Source organism: Mizuhopecten yessoensis, unplaced genomic scaffold, assembly GCF_002113885.1.
Source record: "Mizuhopecten yessoensis strain PY_sf001 unplaced genomic scaffold, ASM211388v2 scaffold715761, whole genome shotgun sequence".
NCBI classification, from domain to species: domain Eukaryota; kingdom Metazoa; phylum Mollusca; class Bivalvia; order Pectinida; family Pectinidae; genus Mizuhopecten; species Mizuhopecten yessoensis.
This window is the reverse complement of record NW_018479778.1, coordinates 15,481-38,373: the sequence shown is the minus strand read 5'-3', so window position 1 is coordinate 38,373 and position 22,893 is coordinate 15,481. Positions and strand designations below refer to the sequence as shown.

Sequence of the window (22,893 nt, the reverse complement as noted above, 5' to 3'; positions counted from 1 at the left end):
GCCTATGGTTACATATGTACCTGACATGTTAATATACCATGCGTAAGCAGGCTATGGAATGATGTCCAAAGTGTACATGATTGAGAGTAATTTTGTTCCATAAAAGAACAGTAAATTGACAATTAAATCTAGTAATTTAAATTACTTCCGTCGTTTTTTGGTATAGTAAAGAAAATAAGTGTCATTGTATAAATTCTATCCCTCTGCAAAAAGTTCCGTTTTTTTTCAAGGTAGACAACTCTCATCAGGATCAAAATTATTGTAAAATGTAAAATAAATTAATTATAAAGACTTTGTGTGCATTTGGTTCAATGTTTCAGTCTTTTTGTATGAAACTATGTGTCCTGTTTGCTTTTAGCTTGTATTTAGTAACTGTTATCCATACAATTTCAATTAAAAACACTTTTTGTAACATGTTGTAGATATTTTATAATAAATAAGATATTTGTAGGGTTAATTAGCAATGTTTCTTTTCATTATTTTATTGTTGTTATAGTTTTGAACAATGCCACACGCTCAAAAATTGTAAAAGTGTTGAATTTGACAAAAATTCAATATTTCGGTATTTTTTACAAAAAAAAATCCCCAGTTTATCGGAATGCTTAGATTTTCATAAAATCATCTCTACATAGTGGCATAACCATTATGTGAAACTTTCATTAAATTCTGCTGGCTAATTACGAAAGGGTGGAGCCTCCTTAATTGATATGTTTTTGTAAGCAAGTAAATGTTTCATGTAAAATATTGCTAAAATGAATTGATGTATGCCGATATGCGAACACGTGTGTGTCATGTGTGATCAGATAATTCAAAGAAAACAAGCGACAAAATACACATTTTACGTAGTTTCTTCTTGGTTTTAAATATCATTTTACATCAATGAAATAAAATCATAGAAATATATTTTTTTAAAAATATTCAGAGATCGATTTTCGGAGCATGAACATAGTTTTTTTTCGAGATTTTTTGGGTGCGCAAAATATTCGAGTAGAAGCTTTTTTCCCGATTTTCAGCCTCAAAAAGTACCTGCGCAAATTACACAGGTGCGCAAATTACATGGGTTTTTACGGTATATATTATCTTTGTAAAATATACACTGATGTCTTGCTCTTTAAGATTTTCTGAAACATAACTAAAGGTAATAATTCATATATACCTTGTGCAGTAGGTGAAAACTTGAAAAGATTTTTATCAAATGTGCTGATCCTAAAAAATCTTTTCTGATCATTATGAGAATATTTTTAAGGTCAAGGTCCTTGGTACTGTAGATGTGTTTGATGATATTAGAAAATGTATTGTTGCACATGTTACATTGATGAACTGTGGAATCTTTATCACCTGCCATTTTGGACGTCATTCATCAAGTTTTGTTTAGGATTGATCAACTTTGGTTATGACCGTCTGTGATCGGGCTGTTGCGTAGCCAAAAACACGTTCAATGTTTTTGGTAACTTCATCCTTTGACAAGTATATTCAAAAAGTGTTCATCCATACCACATCTTGCTAATAACTCGCGTAAACTCCATTAAACTGACTTTAGAAACCCAACAGTTATCAACATATACCATGATGATTAATGTACTAATGATCAAATATAGGTCACTGTGACCTATATTATCCGCTTCACTGATTTTGGTTAGATTTTGTATTTTGTTTCAATTTCAAGGCTATAGACTTCATGTTTAGCTCCTATTCCATCAAAGAGGATCAAGGTCATCTAAAAGTTTTAGTTACATTTTCACATTTAACCCTCAAATGACAATGGTCCAAATTGGTCCAGAAATGTCACAATGGATGTACGATCGCATTGGAATAAAAGGTGAAACACATATTGTTTTGTCGTCTGAGAAACTTTAAACTTGTGAAAGTTCATGCCTTATAGCTGTGTTGGTCGGAAGCATTGTGGAAAATGCTTGGTGGTGTTTTAATTTTAAATAATCAACATATAAAATTTGAAGTTGACTGAAAGATGATACTCATCATATCTTATTCTTTTTCAGGCGTTTAGGGCAATGTTTGACATCAATTTCAATTTGTACAACCAAATGATAAATAAATATAAATTTATACATAAGTTTCTTTTACCTCTTTTTATTTTCATTTCAGCAGGCAGCACAGCTACTAGTAAGTAGACTTATACTCTTTTGTTTAGGGTTTCTGAACAAAATAATTGGAATCAAATTTTGGGAACTATAATTTGATACTCAATGTCTGTCTATGCATTCACAAATTCAACCCTTGTAACATGCTGGGATGAAGGGCTACCAAGTTTGTTTAATGAATGATCTTCGCCCATATTCAAGGTCACAGTGGTCATTATATGTTTAAATCTTTAAATGACTTTTTCTGCATAACCAAAAGGTCCAGCTGGGTAATGATATTTTGCCAAAAGCATGCTTGGTTGAAAGGCTATAAGCTCTGTGTCTTTGTTCGACATTCAAGGTCACAGGCGTCATATGTTTAAATCTTTTAATAGGTTCTTATGAATCAAACACTGATATTCTGCCTGTAGCTGTATTTTAGTCCACTTTAGCTGGGATAAGATGGGCTACCAAGTTTGTTAAAATTAATGACCTTCATCTATATTCAAGGTCACAGGCGTCAATTGTCTTAAAAAACCTATAAACTACTTCTGAATAACAAAAACGCCCAGGATGATGATATTTAGCCAGTTGTATGCTGAGATGAAGGGCTACAAACTTTGTTCAAATGATTGACCTTCAACCATTTTGAAAGTCAATAGGGTCAAATGATTAAAAAAAATTGTCAAACAACTTCTTTTGAATAACGGTAAGGCCTAGGGTGATAATATCTTGCCAGTAACATCCTGAAATGAAGGACTACAAACTTTGATCAAATAATTGACCTTGACCCACTTTCAAGGAAAATAACACTGGGCCACACAAGTAAAAACTTTGAAATCTTCCGACAAATTAAACCTATGAGTTTTAATTAGATATTTGCCCTGTAGGGTAAGCTTGCTTGCCATCATGTTTGTAAATGTCTTTAACTTGGACCCAGTGTGAATACCATTACAGTGATAAGTATTGACCCCAATTGATTATTGATAAAAAGTATTTCCCCAAGTTGATTATTAATATTTTTCTATTCAGTTGTTTTGGCGGTCATTGGCTTAGTTGTAGCTGTGGTTTGCGTGGCTCTCTGTTGGATAATGTTTTTCCAACGCAGTGGTAAGTAATTTTGAGTTTAGTTAGCATTTATCAACATTGCAAGTTTTTTTGTACAAGTTCTGCTTGAATGAATTTGAAAATCACTTGCATGGAAAAGACAGGAAGAAAACTTATTTTTTATAAGCATCTGCTTTTGAAGTAAAAGAACCTTCTTTTCACTATGTAGATACCAAAAAATGTATGCTGTCAGTTTGAAATTTATTTATTTAACCTAGCTGCACTTTGCAATAATGGAACAACATATTTATCACGTTTCAAATTAACAAGAATAATTGTACAAGGTGAAGATTTAACAACTTTACTGTATTCATAGATCGAAGGAATTCAAAACGTGATGGCTCCCCTAGGGGCTGATGGAGGGACCATGTGTGAGAAATGGGGGTTGATATTTAAAGATTACTCCCAAAGAATGAAATATAGGTGAACCTTTTCTGAAATACATATTTGTATTGATATGTTAATGTGTTTCAACACACTAGATAAGTATGCCTTGTCATTATCTCAGAACGGTGTTTACTACCTAAAACAGACCATAAGTCAAGAAAAGTTTACAGGTATGTTTATGAGTATCCTCAATACTCCAGGGGCTACGCTCACTTTTACTCTCTACACCCCTGGAATATGTCATAGCAAGATTGAAGGCACATGGTTAGCTATTTAATTGGTGTCAGGTAGATACCTAGGCTGATACCGGTCCTTTGACGATTACAGAGGAGCGACACTCAACTTTAAAGTCAGTCAATTTTACTGTTACACGACAAACAGATTCTTTTAATGTACATGTACATGAAAGGATCAAACTGGTCTCCTTGTCTCATCCACAAGGTGGTGCACACTGAGCCTTTAATTTTGCTATGACATATTCCAGCGGTACAGAGAGAACGAAAGCATTAAACCCCAGCGACACCTCATACCAATTATATGATATATTATACTTTTCATTTCAGGCAGAATACCAGGTCCTTGCCCCGTGTTCATCAAATCAAGTAAGTATTGCCAATTACATTCTGATTCTTATTTTTTTTTAATTTAAGAAATTGCCAAAATCAGAGTTCATGGTCAAGAAACATATAACATTACTTTTATATTAACAATCCTATGGCATTGCCACTATATAACCCTACCACATTCAGATGGCATTCATATTGGCTATGAATACTGTGAGCCTATAGTTGATGTAATCATTATTATGTCTCCCCATCTTAAGAAGGAATTAAGACATATTGTATCGGTACTGGTTCTGGCTTTCTAATATGATCTTGTCCAGGCCGTAACTTTTAAACCGTTAAAGATATCATGATGAAAATTGCATTATGACTGCATCACCTACAGATGATGTGCAATTCAGTGTCATAAGGTCACTGTAGCCTTTACCTCAAGGTCAAGGTAAAAGAAAGTCTGGTTGTTTCAAACATTGAAAGGTGTATGCCAAGGTGATGCCAACAGTCCCTCTCTGTGTCTAATTTTGCTTAAACTTAATTAGTATGCAAGTATATGCCGGCATTGTAAACTCTATTCATGCATCATTTGCGACTATGGGGTCAGTTTTGAGGACTTCTGTAATGGTCCCCATAATAATTAGAACTTGTTCATATTTTGTTTTTATGACAGTAGGCAGTTCCTCTAATATTATAAGGTCAACTAAGTGCTAAGTTAAAGATATCATGATAAAACTTGCAGTATATCTGCATCAACCACAGATGATGACTAAAATGCACTGTTGTCGGGTCACAGTTTGATTCGTCATCAACAAGAGTTATTTCCTTGTCACTGTTGTTAATATTAGCTCACCTGGTCAGAAGGACCATAGTGAGCCTATGCCGTAGCCCAGCGTCCATCGTCAACTTTTTCTTTAAAACCAGAGTATATCCTCCTAAACACCTCAGAGGATTTTAAGCAAACTTAGTCTGAAGCATCAGTAGGGGAGGGCAATCATTTCTTAAATAAATGAGGTTGGTTCGACCCCTGAGGCCAGGGGGGCAGGGCCCTGAAGGGGAACTTAGCTAAATTTGCTTTAAAACGTATCTCCTCCTAAACGCCAGAGAGGATTTCAACCAAATTTAGTCTGAAGCATCACTACGGGAGGGCAATCATTTCCTAAATAAATGAGGTTTGTTCGACCCCTGAGGTCAGGGGGACGGGGCCCTGAAGGGGAACTTAGCTAAATTTGCTTTAAAATGCATCTCCTCCTAAACACCACAGAGGATTTTAACCAAATTTAGTCTGAAGCATCAGTAGGGGAAGGCAATCATTTCCTAAATAAATGAGGTTGGTTCGACCCCTGAGGCCAGGGGGGCGGGGCCCTGAAGGGGAACTTAGCTAAATTGGCTTTAAAATGCATCTCCTCCTAAACACCACAGAGGATTTTAACCAAATTTAGTCTGAAGCATCAGTAGGGACAGGCAATGATTTCTTAATTGAATGAGGTTGGTTCGACTCCTGAGGTCGGGGGGCAGGGCCCTGAAGGGGAACTTAGCTAAATTTGCTTTAAAACGTATCTTCTCCTAAACGCCAGAGACTATTTTAACCAAATTTGCTCTGAAACTTCAATGGGGGAGAGCAATCATTTCCTAAATAAATGAAGCTGGTACGACCCCTGGGGTTAGGAAGGCGGGACCCCAAAGAGGGAATTATCTAATATTCTGCTTTAAGACGCTAATAACCCCTAATTGTGTGAGTGGATTGTACAAAATTTGGTCAAAGACATAATTGAGGAAGAACAAACATTTCTTAATTGAATGAGGTTGATTTGACCCCTTCAGTCTTAAGAAATGGTACAGCTAGATTATCATATTCTATGGTGTTGAATATTGGTTTCTAGGTTTATAAAAGCTTATAGTTGAATGAAAATTAAGGTATTGTCTAATTACACCCTGTAATATGACATATTACTTATTTCAAAATCTGTTAACATTGCAACTCAATGGCGGCCCCTGATTAGTTGAAAGTCAGATATTGTGGTCCCAGTTGGGTTAGAACATAGATCTTTTCTGGTTTTGAGGAAATTTCATATAAAGATGTACTAATGCATTCAGTTGTAATGACTTATATATAAAACCAGGTGAGCGATACAGGTTCAATGGACCTCTTGTTTCATTTTATATTCCGTGTTCCATATTCTACTGCATTTGGCACAAACTCTGTGTGGCCAGATATTGTAAGTTATAGTGACCACAGGAATCATACATGTTAATAAACCTGAAGTAAAACAATCATCAAGGTTTAGGAAGGTTTCAGAACTTGTGCTGTTTATTCCGTTCTGATTTAATAAGTTAACACATAATGAGGGGATAACCCTACTGTATTTTGAAATTTGCGGCGATGATACTGTCGCAAATTGAATGTTACTGGCGACGTGGAGCAGAGCCAGTAAAACAGATATTTGCGACTGGAAATGGACAATGTAACATCATTCTTGGGATGTACATGTGTGGCAATGAACATATAAGTGTCAACAAAACAAAGTTGAATTGAAAGGACAACAATATTTTGAAATATTGAATGTTTTATGCTGTTTTATTGTAATGAAATATGAAATACATGTATGTTTATTTGAAATGTATATATGTCACATTGTGAGAACCAGAGGAAATGATGAGTGGGAAAGAAGGGTGTAGAGAGTTGATCAATGAATCAGTGGGATTTCCACAAGGTTTCTTCTCCTTCTCTTCTTCACCAAATATCAGCTAGGTTATAGAGTAACTGATATCTTACAATGTTTTGTAAATAATTTAGTTTTATAGGTATAGGAACTCTTGTATAAACATATGCAAATTTGTGGAACAAATTTAAATGGTAGAGGGGCATATATGACAGACAGAGAAATAGTGTGACATATTATCTCAATTTATCTGAGAAGTAATAATTAGTTTTAGCTGCACATCTGTAGGCTAATCAGTACTAGCTGAGCTGTATAGGGGGTCATGCTGTGTGATCAGCTCCCTCTGGCTGAAGGGCAAATGGTCAGTAGTGGGATACCCCCACTGGGACCATTAAAATGATAAGCTGAACCTCAGCCGATATAGTGTAGATTCGATTTGTTATTGTTTAACAAATTCAACATACTATTTCTATGTAGCTTCATTCTTTTATACAAGAATAGAGAAATAATAACACTAAGCATTATGTGTAGTTTATGGAACTGTTTTGATTATTCAAATCAAGCAAGTAGTTTTGATTCTGTATATGTTTTACTGTCATTTGAAGTGTTCAAATACTAAATAATTCAATAATGCATTTAAGTTCAATGTTTGTGTTATAAGTGCAAGACTTCAGTATAAAGCAGAGAATGTCATCTTTCAGGACAAGTATTTAGATCAGTTGTAACATTTATAGTTTTGATAAAATATCAGGTTAAAGTAAAATAAGAAACACAGCATGGGCCAAATGTCCTGCTGGCTGAGATCAGCAAGGAGCCTCAGCAGGAGGTCTTCTGTGAGGGACAAGTAGCAAGTATATAAGGAACGAGACAGAGAGAGTAGAGAGAGACCTTGCGAGTCAAAAAGGAGAGAGAAACCTTGAGCGTCAGAAAGGAGAGAGTTAAAGATTATCAACATCTGGATTAACCTGAGTAAGCTATACATGGAAATAAAGATGTAAGGAATGGCAGCAATGCTGTTGGAGTTATGCCTACAAGGACGACGTAGGATTACGTCGTATGGCCGGTCTATGACATCAGACCCCAAAAGGGCAGCCGGGCATATATACATGAAAATTCACACACATGACCGAGTATGACACATACACACTATCCGTGTGTCATTGACAATTTTTCCCGTGCAGTTTGCTCTCAATAAGCGTTGACCAGTTTGCACGTTTTTCTCGTCCAGCCATCCAATTTGACAATGAAAGGTTATTTTTCAACTGCCGAGTCACTCTGTTGAGACCAGTGAACAGTAAAAACAGCATTATAACGTTTTAATTTGTGATTAATGCTATGTTGAGGCTCAATGAAAATGACCAACTCTGGATTATTGGTATGCTTCAAATTGAATGAATCAATGAATGACCTTCACCCATATTCAAGGTCAAGGGGGGTAAACTATGTTTGAACTTTTATACAACTTCTAAATAACCAAGAGGCCTAGGGTGTTCATATTTTGCCAGTAACATGCTGTGATGAAGGGCTACCAAGTTTGTTCAAATGAACGTCCTTTGCCCTATTTTTAAGGTCACATGAGTAAATTGTCTTAAACACTTTCAAACAACTTCTTCTGAATTACCAAAAGGTTCAGGGTGATGATATTTGATCAGTAGCATGCTGGAATGAAGGGCTACAACCTTTGTTCAAATGAATGACCTTCGCCCATATTCAAGGTCACATGGGGTTATTTGTCTTAAAAACACCAAAATAATGACTTCTTCTGAACAACTAAAGCGTCCAGGGTGATTGCTTGTTCATGTGAATGACCTTGGCACAATTTCAAGGTCACATCTGGTCCACAGTGCATCCATCTAAAAAGTAATCTTCTCAGTAAACAAAAGGTATAGGGCCATTAGGGTTGTGATATTTGACAAGTTGCATTCTGGGATGAAGGCTATAAAGTTTGTTAAATTTAATGTCAGTGTTTGACTTTCAAGGTCATAGGGGTCAAATGTGTTTAAATCGTTTAACAGGTTCTTCTGAATGACTTAAGTCAAGACACTGATATTTTGCCTGTAGCTTTATTTTAGTCCACTTTTATTAGGTTATATTAATACCAGGTGAGCGATGCAGGCCCATTGGGCCTCTTGTTTTTTTTACTAGAATGCATCCTTTCAGACTTGTTTTTCAGTATAAAACTATAGGTATTACATTGTCCTATTTTATATTGATTCTCCATCAAATTTATTGGTTTTTGTGTTCATTTCAGAGTTGAGTGTAAAGCAGACCTTTATTGCAGCAGTTATTGTAACATTACTTTGTGTGATTGGAATCATACTTTGCATCGTTGGTTTGGGTAAGTTATCATAGATGTGTTAGCAGGCCTTTCAATCAGTAGCTCTAAACCACGTCATCCTTTAAACTGGGTAAAATTAAAATGTAGGCAAATAATTACAGACACCATCAATGACAATGAATGACTATTCATGTTTACTTTTTGAGATAGTGGCTATTTGTCTGTCTGTCTTTCTAATACTGTTTTGATTAGGTCAAGGTCACTGTTACTAAAATAGATCTTCACTGTCACACTCCTTGCATTATTCTAGCAGCCATATTCTTAATAGTTTCTGATGGATAGGATCATAGTCAAGGTCACTTACTAAAAATAGAATGTCATGCTTCTTTCAGTATCAAGCATTTTAATTCACGTAATTACACATAAGTTAACCTGAAGGCCAATATCCTCACAAACATTGATTTGTAAATGTACATAGTTCTCTTTTTAATCATCCGTTGTTTCATTACAGTGACTAAAGGCTTGGCCTATGCTGGTGCTGGTTTTGCCTTAGCTGTCATTGCACTGGTGATCATCATGCTGCTCCTTGTCTGTTGTCGAGTAAATGCGAAAAAGAACTTTCGTAAGCATTATTTAATACATTGAAATATTAACCACAGTTAATGACAGTAAACAATGTTTATAATGAACCCAGGGAACATAATAAATTAGTGCTATAATCAGTAAATCATGTTTATAATGAACCCAGGGGACATGATAAATTAGTGCTATAATCAGTAAACCATGTTTATAATGAACCCAGGGGACATGATCACTTAGTGCTATAATCAGTAAACCATGTTTATAATGAACCCAGGGGACATGATAAATTAGTGCTATAATTAGTTTTTGTTCTTTGATCACTAAACTGTTTTAAACAAACCCCATGGATATCAGAAATCAGATTTTATAAGAAAAGAATAAAGATTGATGTTGATATGAACAATAAAAAGATATTGTTACATAAAAAACAGAGGAGGCAGCCATCTTGATTCTTGACAGTTCAATATTGCGATAGTTATTCATAAGCAGTACCAGACAGATCTTTCTTATTTAACTCATTCACCCCTAAAGACACATTTAAACTCTTCCAATTCAAAGGTTGGAATAGTTCATTATTACATTTCAGGGGTGAATGAGTTAATATGTCAGTTTCTTTGGGTCTATAGTCACAATCTAATTAAAATTATATCTTCACATCGCTCCCGTTTACTGATATGTCGTGTTGAAGATCTATCAACATCCCATAGAGGGTCACGTCAGAGGTCAACATGAATGCATTATTGTATTTATAACAAGCCAATCAAAAGGCAACATAACTCTTTCTTTCAACCAATCAGAAAGCAGGACCTGTAGCATTTAATGCAGACACCTCGTAGCCCAAAATCCACTTTTTCGTCTGGTCCAGTGATAGTTTGAATATTGCGAAGCCTGTCATTGGTTAATTTTAGTTTCAGGTTGTTAAACTTTTTAACGACAACATCACCAGAAGTCCTAGTCTCTCTTATTTCAAAGCAAAATCCACAAATTGTACAAACGTTGTCTTGTAGATAGACACGGCGTGGTGTCATGGGCGCCGCCATTTTCAATGCTCATTTGACACCTCTCGGTCTTTTAACATAGCAAGTGTGTTCCGAAATCATTACATCATCACTTACAGAAATGCGTAAGCTCTCATCTGATTGGTTAATGCAAAGGTCGCCTGAACATGGCCTTCTAAGGGATGTTGTTAGATCTTCAACGCGACATATCAGTAAACGGGAGCGTTGTAAAGATATAATTTTAATTAGATTGCTATAGTCACAACCAGGCAGCCATCTTTGATTTTGACAATTCAAGTTTGTTACCATTATTTATTAACAAGTACCCAACAGATCTTTTTCAAATTACATATGTTCAACTTGGTCCATATAGCTATGCATGTTTTATTTTGAGACTGATCAGAAAAATAAGATGGCCACCTGGCAGCCATCTTGGATTTGACAGATAATGTTTGTTATCACTATTTCCTTGATGGTACTTGACCGATCTTTTTAATATTCCATATGTAGGTTCACTTTGTTTAAATAAGTTTCTTCTGTTTCACTTGTTTTGCATATTTTGATTTGAGTTCAAATTGCTTTATCAGAAGAAAAATATAACTGCAAGAAAAGTCATTGTCTTGTTCTGGTGTTCACACAAATATTTTAGTATAGGTCAAATGATGACCCAGCTACCATTAAAAAGACACCGTTAGAGGAAGTTTTAAACAAAAATATCACCACAAGGTGTATTTACTATTGACAAGACTATCAATCCAACAGATAAGAGAAAAGAAGATAAAAGAAGAAAAAAGATCAAATTTACGTAGAACTAACGAAGATCTTACAACGGTAGGCATCAAGGTCTCTCGGGGATCTTTTACATTTTTCCATACTTTTTTTTTGAAACTGACTTTCCTAGCACCCCATTCATGGGGCTTTCTTCTCTTTGAATCTGCAGACTGATTTGAAAATGAAAACAGAAAAAATATTTTTGTTGCAATACCTTGAAAGTACTGCTCTTTATTCCCTCAGCTTGCAAGCAAGATTTTAAGCATGTTGATTGTAAACCTGTTTTACTGTATACTAACAGCATACGTAGGTAGTTACACAAAATGTAGTACTGTTGATACCGTCGCTTGGATGTCACTGATCTCGGCTGGTAGTACTTTAGTGTGTAATAGTGTCAGCTGTCCACTAGGATGTCACCGATCTCCGCTGGTCCTAATTTCGTGTGTAATAGTGTCATCTGGCCACTAGGATGGCCCTGATCTCGGCTGGTAGTACTTTAGTGTGTAATAGTGTCAGCTGGCAACTTACAAACACAGTCACATTTCATAGACATTAATGTACACATATATTAGCTAATGATGCCTGCCAGCTTGCCCAGAACAAAACACACAGTTTACATCTAAAATATTATGTGATCTCTTTGAATTCCCTTGTCTAATGTTTTTCTTTCAGAATGTTTGATAAGTCCTCATTATTATTTTATGGTGAGGAGATTAAGTGTAGGTTTGGTTATGAATTTCAAGTTTCGAAATGAAACATGTGATTCAAAATACTGTAACTCGAGTAAATTTTGTTTCGTGATTTTTGCAGAAGAATTCAACCGTGAATTAAACAATGCAGCAAAAATAAGTGCATTGTATTATTGTATATTATATATATAATATGGTATTATTGTATATAATATAATATATAATATGGTATTATTGTATATAATATGGTATTATTGTATTTCATATATATAATATGGTATTATTGTATATAATATATATATTATTGTATTCTTGTAAGATATAGTTTGATGTAGAACAAGGGCTCATAATAAAATTAAGGCCGAGTTTTGCAATGTATATTTGTTACATTTGAGATTCCTGTAAATGGAAAAGATAACCTGACGCAAGTTGTGGTTGAAATTTATTTTGTCAGAATTTCTCATGTAAAGATGAAAGTAGATTCAGAGGCATGAGATTCATTTTCCATACAACGTTGTTCTCCAATAAGCCAATGATGAATCAGAATATTGACCTTTACTAGGATTGCCAGTATCGTCATCATATCGTAATTTTGTTGGGGAAATCATTGTTGCAATTATCAGGGGCTGCAGTTGCAAAGTGGTTTAGGCATCGCAGGTTTGAGTCCTGCGTGGAGCAGTCACCAGGTACTGGCTGTAGGTCGGTGGTTTTTTTCTACAGGAACTCCTGCCATAGCTGTTAAAAGAATGTACAACAGACACTCCAAATGTTTCATATCATATGTCTCGGAAACAATACTAGTCTATGACAGGACATTATATGATAAGGAAAAGCCTGATTGGTTAAATTTGCCATCAACTTTGTCCCAAGCATAATGTCATAGCTATTTCACCTAAATTGTGTACATTGGGAAGGTGGTGTGTTTCATACTGAAATTTAGTCTCAAATACCTCGCTGTATACAGAGTTATAGCCCCTTTTCATTTTTATGCCCTTTCTATGAACTGGATTGATTATCAACTCACTCACCCCTGAAGTTTCATAATAAACTAGTCCAACCTTTGAATTGGAAGAGTTCAAATGTGTCTTCAGGGGTGAATGAGTTTTTGACTATCTTTACTACATCTTGGTTAAACATTGTGTTGTTTAGCTCTGTTACTGTAAAACTTTAAAGACAAACAATAATAATATTGTTCATAAACATAATTTATGGGATGGCTTTATGACGCTGCATAACACAGTAGTCATATGATAAATACATTTTCTAGTTGTTTTCTTTATTTGAAGTTGACTTCATTAAAGGTTTCTGCTGTCAAATGTAAATTTGGAATGAGCCACTTAGTACTGTATAAGGGGAATTTTTCGCTGCAACTAGATGTTAGCCTTTTTCGCCCTCTGTAGTTAGGGCAAATAGATCATTAAAGAGAGCACATGTAAAAACATAATATAGATTGTAATTAAATGTGAAGGACAAATTTAATTTTGGCAAAAATGAATTTTACTGTCAAAGGGCAATCATTTCCCAGTATACGGTATGTACTTGCATGGCTTTGTATGTGATATCGGAGTTGTGACTTTGTATTTGACCTACTGTTCCACGTCAAATTACTTCAGTTGAATACTGTTGCTAAAGTCAGTATGTAAAAGCTACAGCTTTTATCATTATTAGCTCACCTGGTCCAAAGGACCAAGGTGAGCTTATGCCATACCGTGGCGTCCGTCGTCCGTCCGTCCGTCGTCCGTCCATCAACAATTTCTTTAAACGACTTCTTCTTCCTAACCACTGATTGGAATTTTACTTAATTTGACTGGAAGCATCCTTAGGTGGTGGGGAATCAAAATTGTACAAATGGTGGGGCTGCCCCCCCAAGGGGCTGAGGGGAGGGGCAAAAAGGGGGCAATTTGGCTATATTGCTTTAAGCGACTTCTACTCTGGAATTAAGAGATGGACATCAACCATATTTGCCTGGAAGCATCCCTAGGTGGTGGAGATTCAAAATTGTACAAATGGTTGGGCTGACCCCCCAGGGGGCTGAGGGGCGGGGCCAAAAAGGGGGCAATTTGGCTAGATTGCTATAAACGACTTCTTCTGTAGAACTATGCACTGGATATCAATCATATTTAATCAAAAGCATTCATGGGATGCAGGGATTCAAAATTGTACAAATGGTGTGGCTGACCCCCCGGGCTAAGGGGTGGGACCAAAAAAAGTTTATTGCCCGGAAATGGTTGAGATCCCCACCATATAACCACTTATACAATTGCTGAGTATAAAGAGAAAAATGCACATTTGCTTCCAGGATGGCCCTAGGGTCTGGCCCCCCCCTTGGAAACATAGTCCTTGGGCCATAACTTTAAAACGGCTGAGATCCCACTCAAAAACTATATATACAAATGCTGGGCATAGGAGACGAATGCAGTCACAATATTAGAATAGACCCTGGGGTCTGACCGAACCCCTAGGGACCTAGTTTCTCAGTCACAGCTTGGAAACAGTTGAGATCCCAACCCTATAACCATATAGACAATTGCCGATTACAAACAGATGAAGGCACATATGCTTCCAGGATGGCCCCAGGGTCTGGCCCCACCCTTGGAAACACAGTCCTTGGGCCATAGCTTTAAAACGGCTGAGATCCCACTCAAAAACTATATATACAAATGCTGTGCATAGGAGACGAATGCAGTCACAATATTAGAATATACCCTGGGGTCTGACCGAACCCCTAGGGACCGAGTTTCTTAGTCACAGCTTGGAAACAGTTGAGATCCCAACACCATAACCATACATAAAATTGCTGGGCATGAAAAATTGAATACAGATATATATGCTACAAGGATTGGCCTTGGGGTCTGGCATATTCCCTTGGATCTCATTTTGAGAATATTCTGCCATGATTGCTTAGATATCAAGGTGAGCGATACAGGCCCTATGGGCCTCTTGTATTTCTCTGTATCTCGCCGGTCAATAGCCTGTCTCTGATTGGCTGGAAGTCTGTGAGAACACAGAGATATTACATTGAGGGTAAAGGAAGTAAACTGTCGATTAAGGTAGAAATGTTAAAAGCTATGTTTCCTTTGGCTAACAATGTGGTCAGAAAACCCAGATTCAAAAGTAGTAGCTGCATAGCTGGATAACCATATTACTTTTTGTTTGATGGTTGGATGACTGAATTTGTGATGACTGGATGGAGGGGTGACCAAGTAAGCTGTATGTGTCTTGATGGTAGGGATAACCAGATTGGTGGTGTCTGGATAGTCAGATAACCCAATTACAGGGGGCATGATCGATACTTTGATATGTGTCAATGTGTCATGTAGTAACTGGTACAAACAGATTAGTGGTGTCTGGATAGTCAGATAACCCAATTACAGGGGGCAGGATACCTTGATAAGTGTCAATTTGTCATGTAGTACCTGATACAAACAGATTAGTGGTGTCTGGATAGTCAGATAACCCAATTACAGGGGGCCGGATACCTTGATAAGTGTCAATTTGTCAAGTAGTACCTGGTACAAACAGATTAGTGGTGTCTGGATAGTCATGAGATAACCCAATTACAGGGGGCATAATACCTTGATAAGTGTCAATTTGTCATGTAGTACCCGGTACAAACAGATTAGTGGTGTCTGGATAGTCAGATAACCCAATTACAGACTTCAATACCTGTGGGTGTAGAGCTCTTCTGTGTAAGAAGACAGTTAAGTCACCTCACAGACTTCCATCAATGCTACCTTTGTAAACCATGGTCAGGAATAATAAAATCTATTACCTGTATCTGAGCAAGATCGGATTATCTCAGTCGAGGGCTAAGATTCTGCAACATATAGTCCCAACCGAGATGTAAGCTGAGGCTGGGGTGTTAAAGAATCTTGGCCCAAGACTGAGATAAACCATTCTCGCTCAGTTATAGGTTATAGATTATTTTTTCTTGCACCTTTTAGTTTAAAAAAAAATATCCAATTTTGCTAAATACTACAAGAATCTCGCCTGGGACCTCAACTAAATATGGCCTCTACACTATTAAAGCTATATTTGAATGCTGCCGCGTTAAAAGGTAGTCCATCTTCACAAATTTTAAAGAAGACAACGTATTTTATAGTGTACATTATGTTTTATCTACAACATCGATATCTTAGTACATAATGTACATCATAACAATATATATATAACGACAAAAAGAACATGTATAAAGCACATAGCTGGTAGTTTGTTTCGAGCCTTTTATGCAGGGATGAATTCGTGCTGCGCAAAAATTCTGTGAAATGTCACATAAAGGTGCCAGAAGGAACAGACAAGATAGGAAATCTAGCAAATTGGTATGACGTGGGATATCCCCGTCTGAGGTGGGAGAATATGTTATCAGACTGACACAGCAATTTGGACATTCCTACATATTCACAAAGTATGTTATATTGTTATGTTTCAGGATTGTAATAAATAGGTGTCCAGTTTTGGTAAGGATGTATTCTTCATTGTCTGGGATTCAATATGCTATACTCCACTGCCTCTGCATGCAATGAATTGCAATAATTCTAAACAAATTGAGGATATCACAGAAAACACAGGAATGAATATTGTCAAAAGAATTTTATTTTATTCAGGTGGAGTGTCCAAGCTCTTTTTGTTTAATCTCAAATGAAGAAGAGTTTAGATTTGTCAGCATTTTTCTGACTTTGACTAATATCACCATTTGGTTTAACAAAGAGTTATATAAAAAAATATATAAAATAAAAAGTTAATTCGCTAAAGAATTTGTTCAATAAAAGGATTTCAACATGGGGTCAATGTTGGTCATGGCGTTGTTGTAGAGTTGGTGTACGTTACAGTGGAATTGTAATCCTGGTGTCAATGTTGATCATGGCGTTGTTGTAGAGTTGGTGTATGTCACAGTAGAATTGTAATCCTGGTGTCAATGTTGATCATGGCGTTGTTGAAGATTCTGTGTATGTCACCGTGGAATTGTAATCCTGGTGTCAATGTTGATCATGGTGTTGTTGTAGAGTTGGTGTATGTTACAGTGGAATTGTAATCCTGGTGTCAATGTTGATCATGGCGTTGTTGTAGAGTTGGTGTACGTTACAGTGGAATTGAAATCCTGGTGCCAATTTCGATCATGGTGTTGTAGAGTTGGTGTATGTCACAGTAGAATTGTAATCCTGGTGTCAGTGTTGATCATGGCGTTGTTGTAGAGTTGGTGTATGTTACAGTTGAATTGTAAACCTGGTGTCAATGTTGATCATGGCGTTGTAGATTCTGTGTGTGTAATACCTGAATGGCTATCTTGGTGAATCTTTGGCGTTTTGTATCTTTTTGTGTAATATTGCAAAGAGTGCAAGAATTCTCCTTGGTTGGTCAGCACAAGTTGAAAAAAATGTATCTGCAGGCACCAACAGATCATATATGATGGTATACAAATACAGTTGTTCACTGAGGGTCAATAATTGGGTGGTTGTCAAGGCTGAGGGTCAAGATTTGTATGGTTATCAAGGCTGACGGTTAAAAGGTGTGATGATTTTCAAGGCTGAAGTTCAGGAGGTGTGATGGTTGTCAAGGCTAAGGGTCAAGAGGTGTGATGGTTGTCAAGACTGAGGGTCATTATGTGTGATGGTTGTGAAGGCTGAGGGTCAAGATTTGTATGGTTGTCAAGGCTGGGGGTCAATATATATGATGGTTGTCAAGGCTGAGGGTCAAGAGGTGTGATGGTTGTCAAGGCTGAGGGTCAAGATTTGTATGGCTTTCAAGGCTGGTGGTCAATATGTGTGATGGTTGTCAATGCTGAGGGGCAATAGGTGTGATGGTTGTCGAGACTGAGGGTCAATATTTGTATGGTTGTCAAGGCTGGGGGTCAAGAGGTGTGATGCTTGTAAAGGCTGAGGGTCAAGAGGTGTGATGGTTGCCAAGGCTGAGGGTCAAGATTTGTATGGTTGTCAAGGCTGGGGGTCAAGAGGTGTGATGATTGTCAAGGCTGAGAGTCAAGAGGTGTGAAGGTTGTCAAGGCTGAGGGTCAAGAGGTGTAATTGCTATCCAGTCAGGTGGCTAAAAATTGCAATGGAATTCGTAGATATTCACAAACTTATGACAGTTGTTAACAATTTTTAACAATGACTTAACAATGCTTTGATACTGAGGCATCCTGTACCATCATCCTCTCTGAGCTTGGCTTTAAGGTTATGAGGGCTTGCTTTTTCAAATTTCCTGGGGCTTGTTGAAGGTTCTGCATTCATAATGTATCTGCCAAGCATAGAATACTTACATGGCGAAATACCATTCTGTCATAAAATACGGGCAAATTGACAAGGAGTTACATTTTCTTTGTCACCTGAAGAGATGAAAAAGGTGGAAACATAAGTGCAAAAAGTAACTCTTTGTCAGTTTCCCTTATATTGTATCTGTGATGTCTGTCTGACCTAAGTGTCCTAACACTACTGCTCTGTAAAGCTGTTTGTTTGTATAACCAGCTGGATGAGTTTTCAAAACTGCTGCAATGAAACTGATCATACTATCCCTTGTACACACATGCATATTTAGTTTTCACACTGATTGTACAAACAACTATTTCATCCTGGAGTCAACACTGAATGGACAAGTACAAATTCTGTTTCCTGAAATAATAATGGCTTATGTCTCTATACCCATGTCCTTCCCATCATGCCCCATCGCAATTCAATGTAAACACTCACGCAATTGTCAAAAGTATTCAAATACATCAGACAATTCATTTATTAGGTCAAATGGCAAGGCCAAGGTCACCATTGCTATTTATAGAATATCATCAACCAATTCAGTGTCATAAGTTAACCAGCTTAATTTCCTTATGGATTTTGAACAATTTTTATACAAAGGTCAAGTATTTTAGGGTGCCAAGGTCAAGGCCAAGGCCACTGTTGCTGTATATGGAAATATTCATTTTCCTCACTCTGGCTACTTCTATTTTTAAGAAATTTTCATCAAACTTTTTACAGATTTCAAGAATGAGAATATCTCATATGGATTAATGTTTCAGGATTACAATGACAAGGCCAAGGTCACTCACCATTGCTATTTATAGAAAATCATCAAGCAATTCAGTGTCATCAGTCTACCAACTTTATTTCTTGATGGATTTTGGTCAAAATTTACACAAAGGCCAGGTACGATAATACCTCAGACATCTTTGTGTTTCAGGGTTCAAAAGTCAAGGCCAAGGTCACTATTGATATACATAGAAACAAGTCAAAGCTAAAAAAATGTTCTATTATTTGTTCAAATGAGCTTTAATCGTCAAACTGGTAAGAAGGAATTTCAGACAATTAAGGTTCCTAATCACCCAGTTTTAAGGTCAAGTTTAAATATTAGGTTGCCTTACTTTTTTATTAAGCTATATCATCCATTTTAACTAATTGTGTGTTATTATCGAATGCTATTATGGGATGAAATAACTTTTAGGATTGATTTATATTTTACTTTTGTTTGATTTTATATTTTTAAGAAGTGGTTTTTTTTTTCAAATAAAGCACTTAAAATATGTGCATATGAAAATAAATATCATAATAATTTATGCGAGGTGCATCTGGTTTCTATTGCTAGGTAACGCAGAACACACAGAGACTAACCTGGTTAATCCCAACATTACAAATGTCACTGGTGATGAAAAAGGTGTGAAGAAAGGGGAGACAACTGATGTTGTAAAGGAAACTGAGGTGGAAACAAAAGGCAGTGACAAAAATGACAAAGTAGACAAGAAAGGGGAGAAAACTAATGTTATAAAGGCAACTGCATTGGAGATGAAAGGCATTGACAAAAATGACAAAGTAGACGATGTTTAGATTTTGTCCATGTTAGTCAAATAAGGACACGACACGGATCGACAGCTCAAAAAGGATCAGATCAATTATCTTTTACGAAAATGTTAAAGACTTTTACAGAGTAAACTGAAATACCAGTCTTTTCTATTTTTGAAACAATATGAGGTATTCACTCATTCACCCCTGAAATTTCATAATGGACTATTCCAACCTTTGAATTGGAAGTTCAAATATGTCTTCAGGGGTGAGTTAGTTAATTGTGTGAAGAATAGGTTTTCCTTCATGATAAACTATTCTACAGTCATCCGAATTCTTCTAATCCAGCATAAGGAGTAAAGTTGACGTAACAGGCACTATTGACTAACTAGATGCCATCGCAGTGGTGAAGGGAGGTATTATGTACTATTGTATTGTATATAGCACTCCATACTTATTCTGTTTAATATCAACTCAAAATAAATCCAACGACTGTTCAGTGTTCAAACAAATCTGCCATTGGTACAAGATACTTCAAGACTAATTTCAACATCAAGAAACATTCATTAAAAAGTAGACATGATTTTAATTGCCGGCACGTGACTGTTTCCCAAAAAATTGGAAATTAAGAGCCAATAACATTTTGGTGTAATTAAACATGATCTTGTGGTAGGTTTTGGCTGTATACAATGACTAAAAGTGACAAATCAATCTATTGCTACATAGCCCGACATTGACAGTTCAGGGTAAGATGATATTTCAGATATTTTAAATTTTCTTAATTGTTTGTTTCGGATATTAGCAAAACAATTAACCATCAATTCATTGGAAATCAAATGTGTCTGAAGTCATGAATATGAGGTTAACCCTTTCACCCCTATGTTACTTTAATAAACTCTACTGAAAAATGATCTGGATGAGTTCATTATGGTCTATAGTGTTGAAAGGGTTGAATTCATTGTATACATGTACAATATTCCATATCCACTCCATGTAAAAAAAATAGCAAAATTGAACCTTAATGACAGTCTGAACTTCAGCATTGAGCGAAGGTTTGTGGATGTTTTTCTTGCTTGTTTATATATTGCTTGAGTTAATTAACCTATCAGAATTGCCATTGCAATTTTCAAAACATCTATCTTCACTGTGATGTGATAAGATATATACATATAACCAAGTTATAGCTGTATCGCATGTAAATATATCAAAAAGCTTGAAGTAAAATCATTCATGTCGCTCACAAAAGTTATGTACCTCTTCATCAACATTAAATTCATTGTCATTGCCATTGTTTATTGTACTGGTCGATGTCTTCTCCGCTTTGAGAAATCGCAAGCTTTGCTTTCAAGTTTGGCACATTGAGTTATCATTATCATACCTGAATGCTTAGCATGTTACGTTTTCATGATGATTAAGATTTTTGATATTGTGTTCGGAGGAACAATATGAGTCAATGAGTTGATTCTCAGTTTCATGGTATTAAAATATTTTATGGAGGACCTTTATGATATATAGATGTGATGTATTAGTCCAGATTATATTATAGACATGAGGATGATATGGAGAAAGTTTAAACTGGACATTTTCACTTGACAGACACTGCTGCTTGTTGTTGGCCTGAGGTCTATGTGGCTGTTTCTTGTTCTTTCTAGATATTAGCCTTAATCAATGCTGATGTCCACTAGCTTGCCTTTTATTTATCTGGTCACTGGGACTAGATGTTTTTAGTTATTGTTGTCTGTGTTATGGAAGACGTTCTGGTTCTTTGCATGTGAAATACATTTTGTATAGACACCTTGAATTTATCACAATTCTGAGAAAGCCTGCCTTCACCAAACATCTTTGTAGACTTAAATGCATGAAATGTATTGTAGATTGGTGTTCAGTCTGTGATGTGTCCTTCGTGAAAAAAGATGTTTCAGAAGAAAAATGAGATACTTAGCTCTGATGTTTTTGTTTTTTCAGGACAAACCTAGCCATCCTGATGTCCATGGATGAGTAAATTCCTTTGTTAAGAGATGCTATTATTCTCATTTACTGTGTTTCCCTCCAAGTTCCCCACATGAAATGTTTATTGTTAACTGTTTGTTTGAAACCGGTTTGTATTTTAAGCGTTATTGTGTTTTCTCATTGTTTACCTTTGTGGTATTTTCTTAACGTAAAACGTTAATTTCACTTAGCTAGTTATGCTATGATCTTTTAAAATTTTATTTGACCATATCTGTTTTTTAAAAGCAAAAGTGTTAGTTAATGGTCAGAATTTGTAAGTGCTTGCCATACTTGCAACTTTGTCTTAAAAAAAAAAGACATTAAAAGTTTAATATTCTTTGGTGCTTAATGATCTTGATATTAAAGATAGGAAATGGTGTTGTAAACGCAATGCGCAACTTTAATTTCTCATTAATAAGTACATTAGTACTTGTTCCCTGCAATACAAATGCATGCTGCCGACACCCCTCCCTTTCCATTTCAGAAATCCATTGAAAATTAAAAAAACAATCAAAATCTTGTTTTGTTAGCTAAGAATAGGTTAATTATATATATGAGCATGTTTTTCTTGTGAGTGACTTCAGTCATACAGATTGCATTGTCTATGTTTTGTGATGTCAGCATCTACGCTCCTTTATGGTATCGATAGAGAAAATCAGTCTAATAGTTTTATGACCACAAATTTAAAAAGCTTGAAATATATTTCATATATACCCACCCCTGCAGTCTAATCAGTACTTTTGAAGGTTTTTTTTTTTTATTTTTATTTTTTTTATTCATACGAGATGGATACTCAGCATCAATGTTCCCTTGTAGTTCAGCTAAAGATAGCTAGTTTGAAAGGTTTGTAAACGATATATGAATCTCATATGAAATGAATGTTCATTGAAGACCTGTAATACCTGTTTATTTGTAAGGAGTGTTTTGCTGAACATCTATTTATCTCATTGCTTGCTCTCGTTCCCAAGTCAGTTCCTTGGTACCGTTTATCAAGCATTATATACCGGTACTTTTCATAGCATGATGTAGTT

General features: G+C 36.0%; 1 protein-coding gene across 1 annotated transcript; it reads left to right on the top strand.

The window, feature by feature from the left end:
* Positions 1-2,104: 2,104 nt before the first annotated feature.
* LOC110441238 lies at positions 2,105-20,809 on the top strand. Its single transcript, XM_021484344.1, has 6 exons — positions 2,105-2,124; positions 3,114-3,191; positions 4,139-4,177; positions 9,044-9,130; positions 9,582-9,692; positions 19,680-20,809. The coding sequence occupies exons 2-6, from the start codon at positions 3,173-3,175 to the stop codon at positions 19,916-19,918; spliced, it is 495 nt and encodes a 164-aa protein (XP_021340019.1). The 5' UTR covers positions 2,105-2,124; positions 3,114-3,172; the 3' UTR covers positions 19,919-20,809.
* Positions 20,810-22,893: the final 2,084 nt, after the last annotated feature.

Bases quoted from the DNA above. Each gene is read 5' to 3' on its own strand.
- LOC110441238 (XM_021484344.1), top strand. The intron at 4,178-9,043 runs GTAAGTATTGCC...TGTTCATTTCAG, and splicing joins CCCCGTGTTCATCAAATCAA to AGTTGAGTGTAAAGCAGACC. The intron at 9,693-19,679 runs GTAAGCATTATT...TTCTATTGCTAG, and splicing joins AAATGCGAAAAAGAACTTTC to GTAACGCAGAACACACAGAG.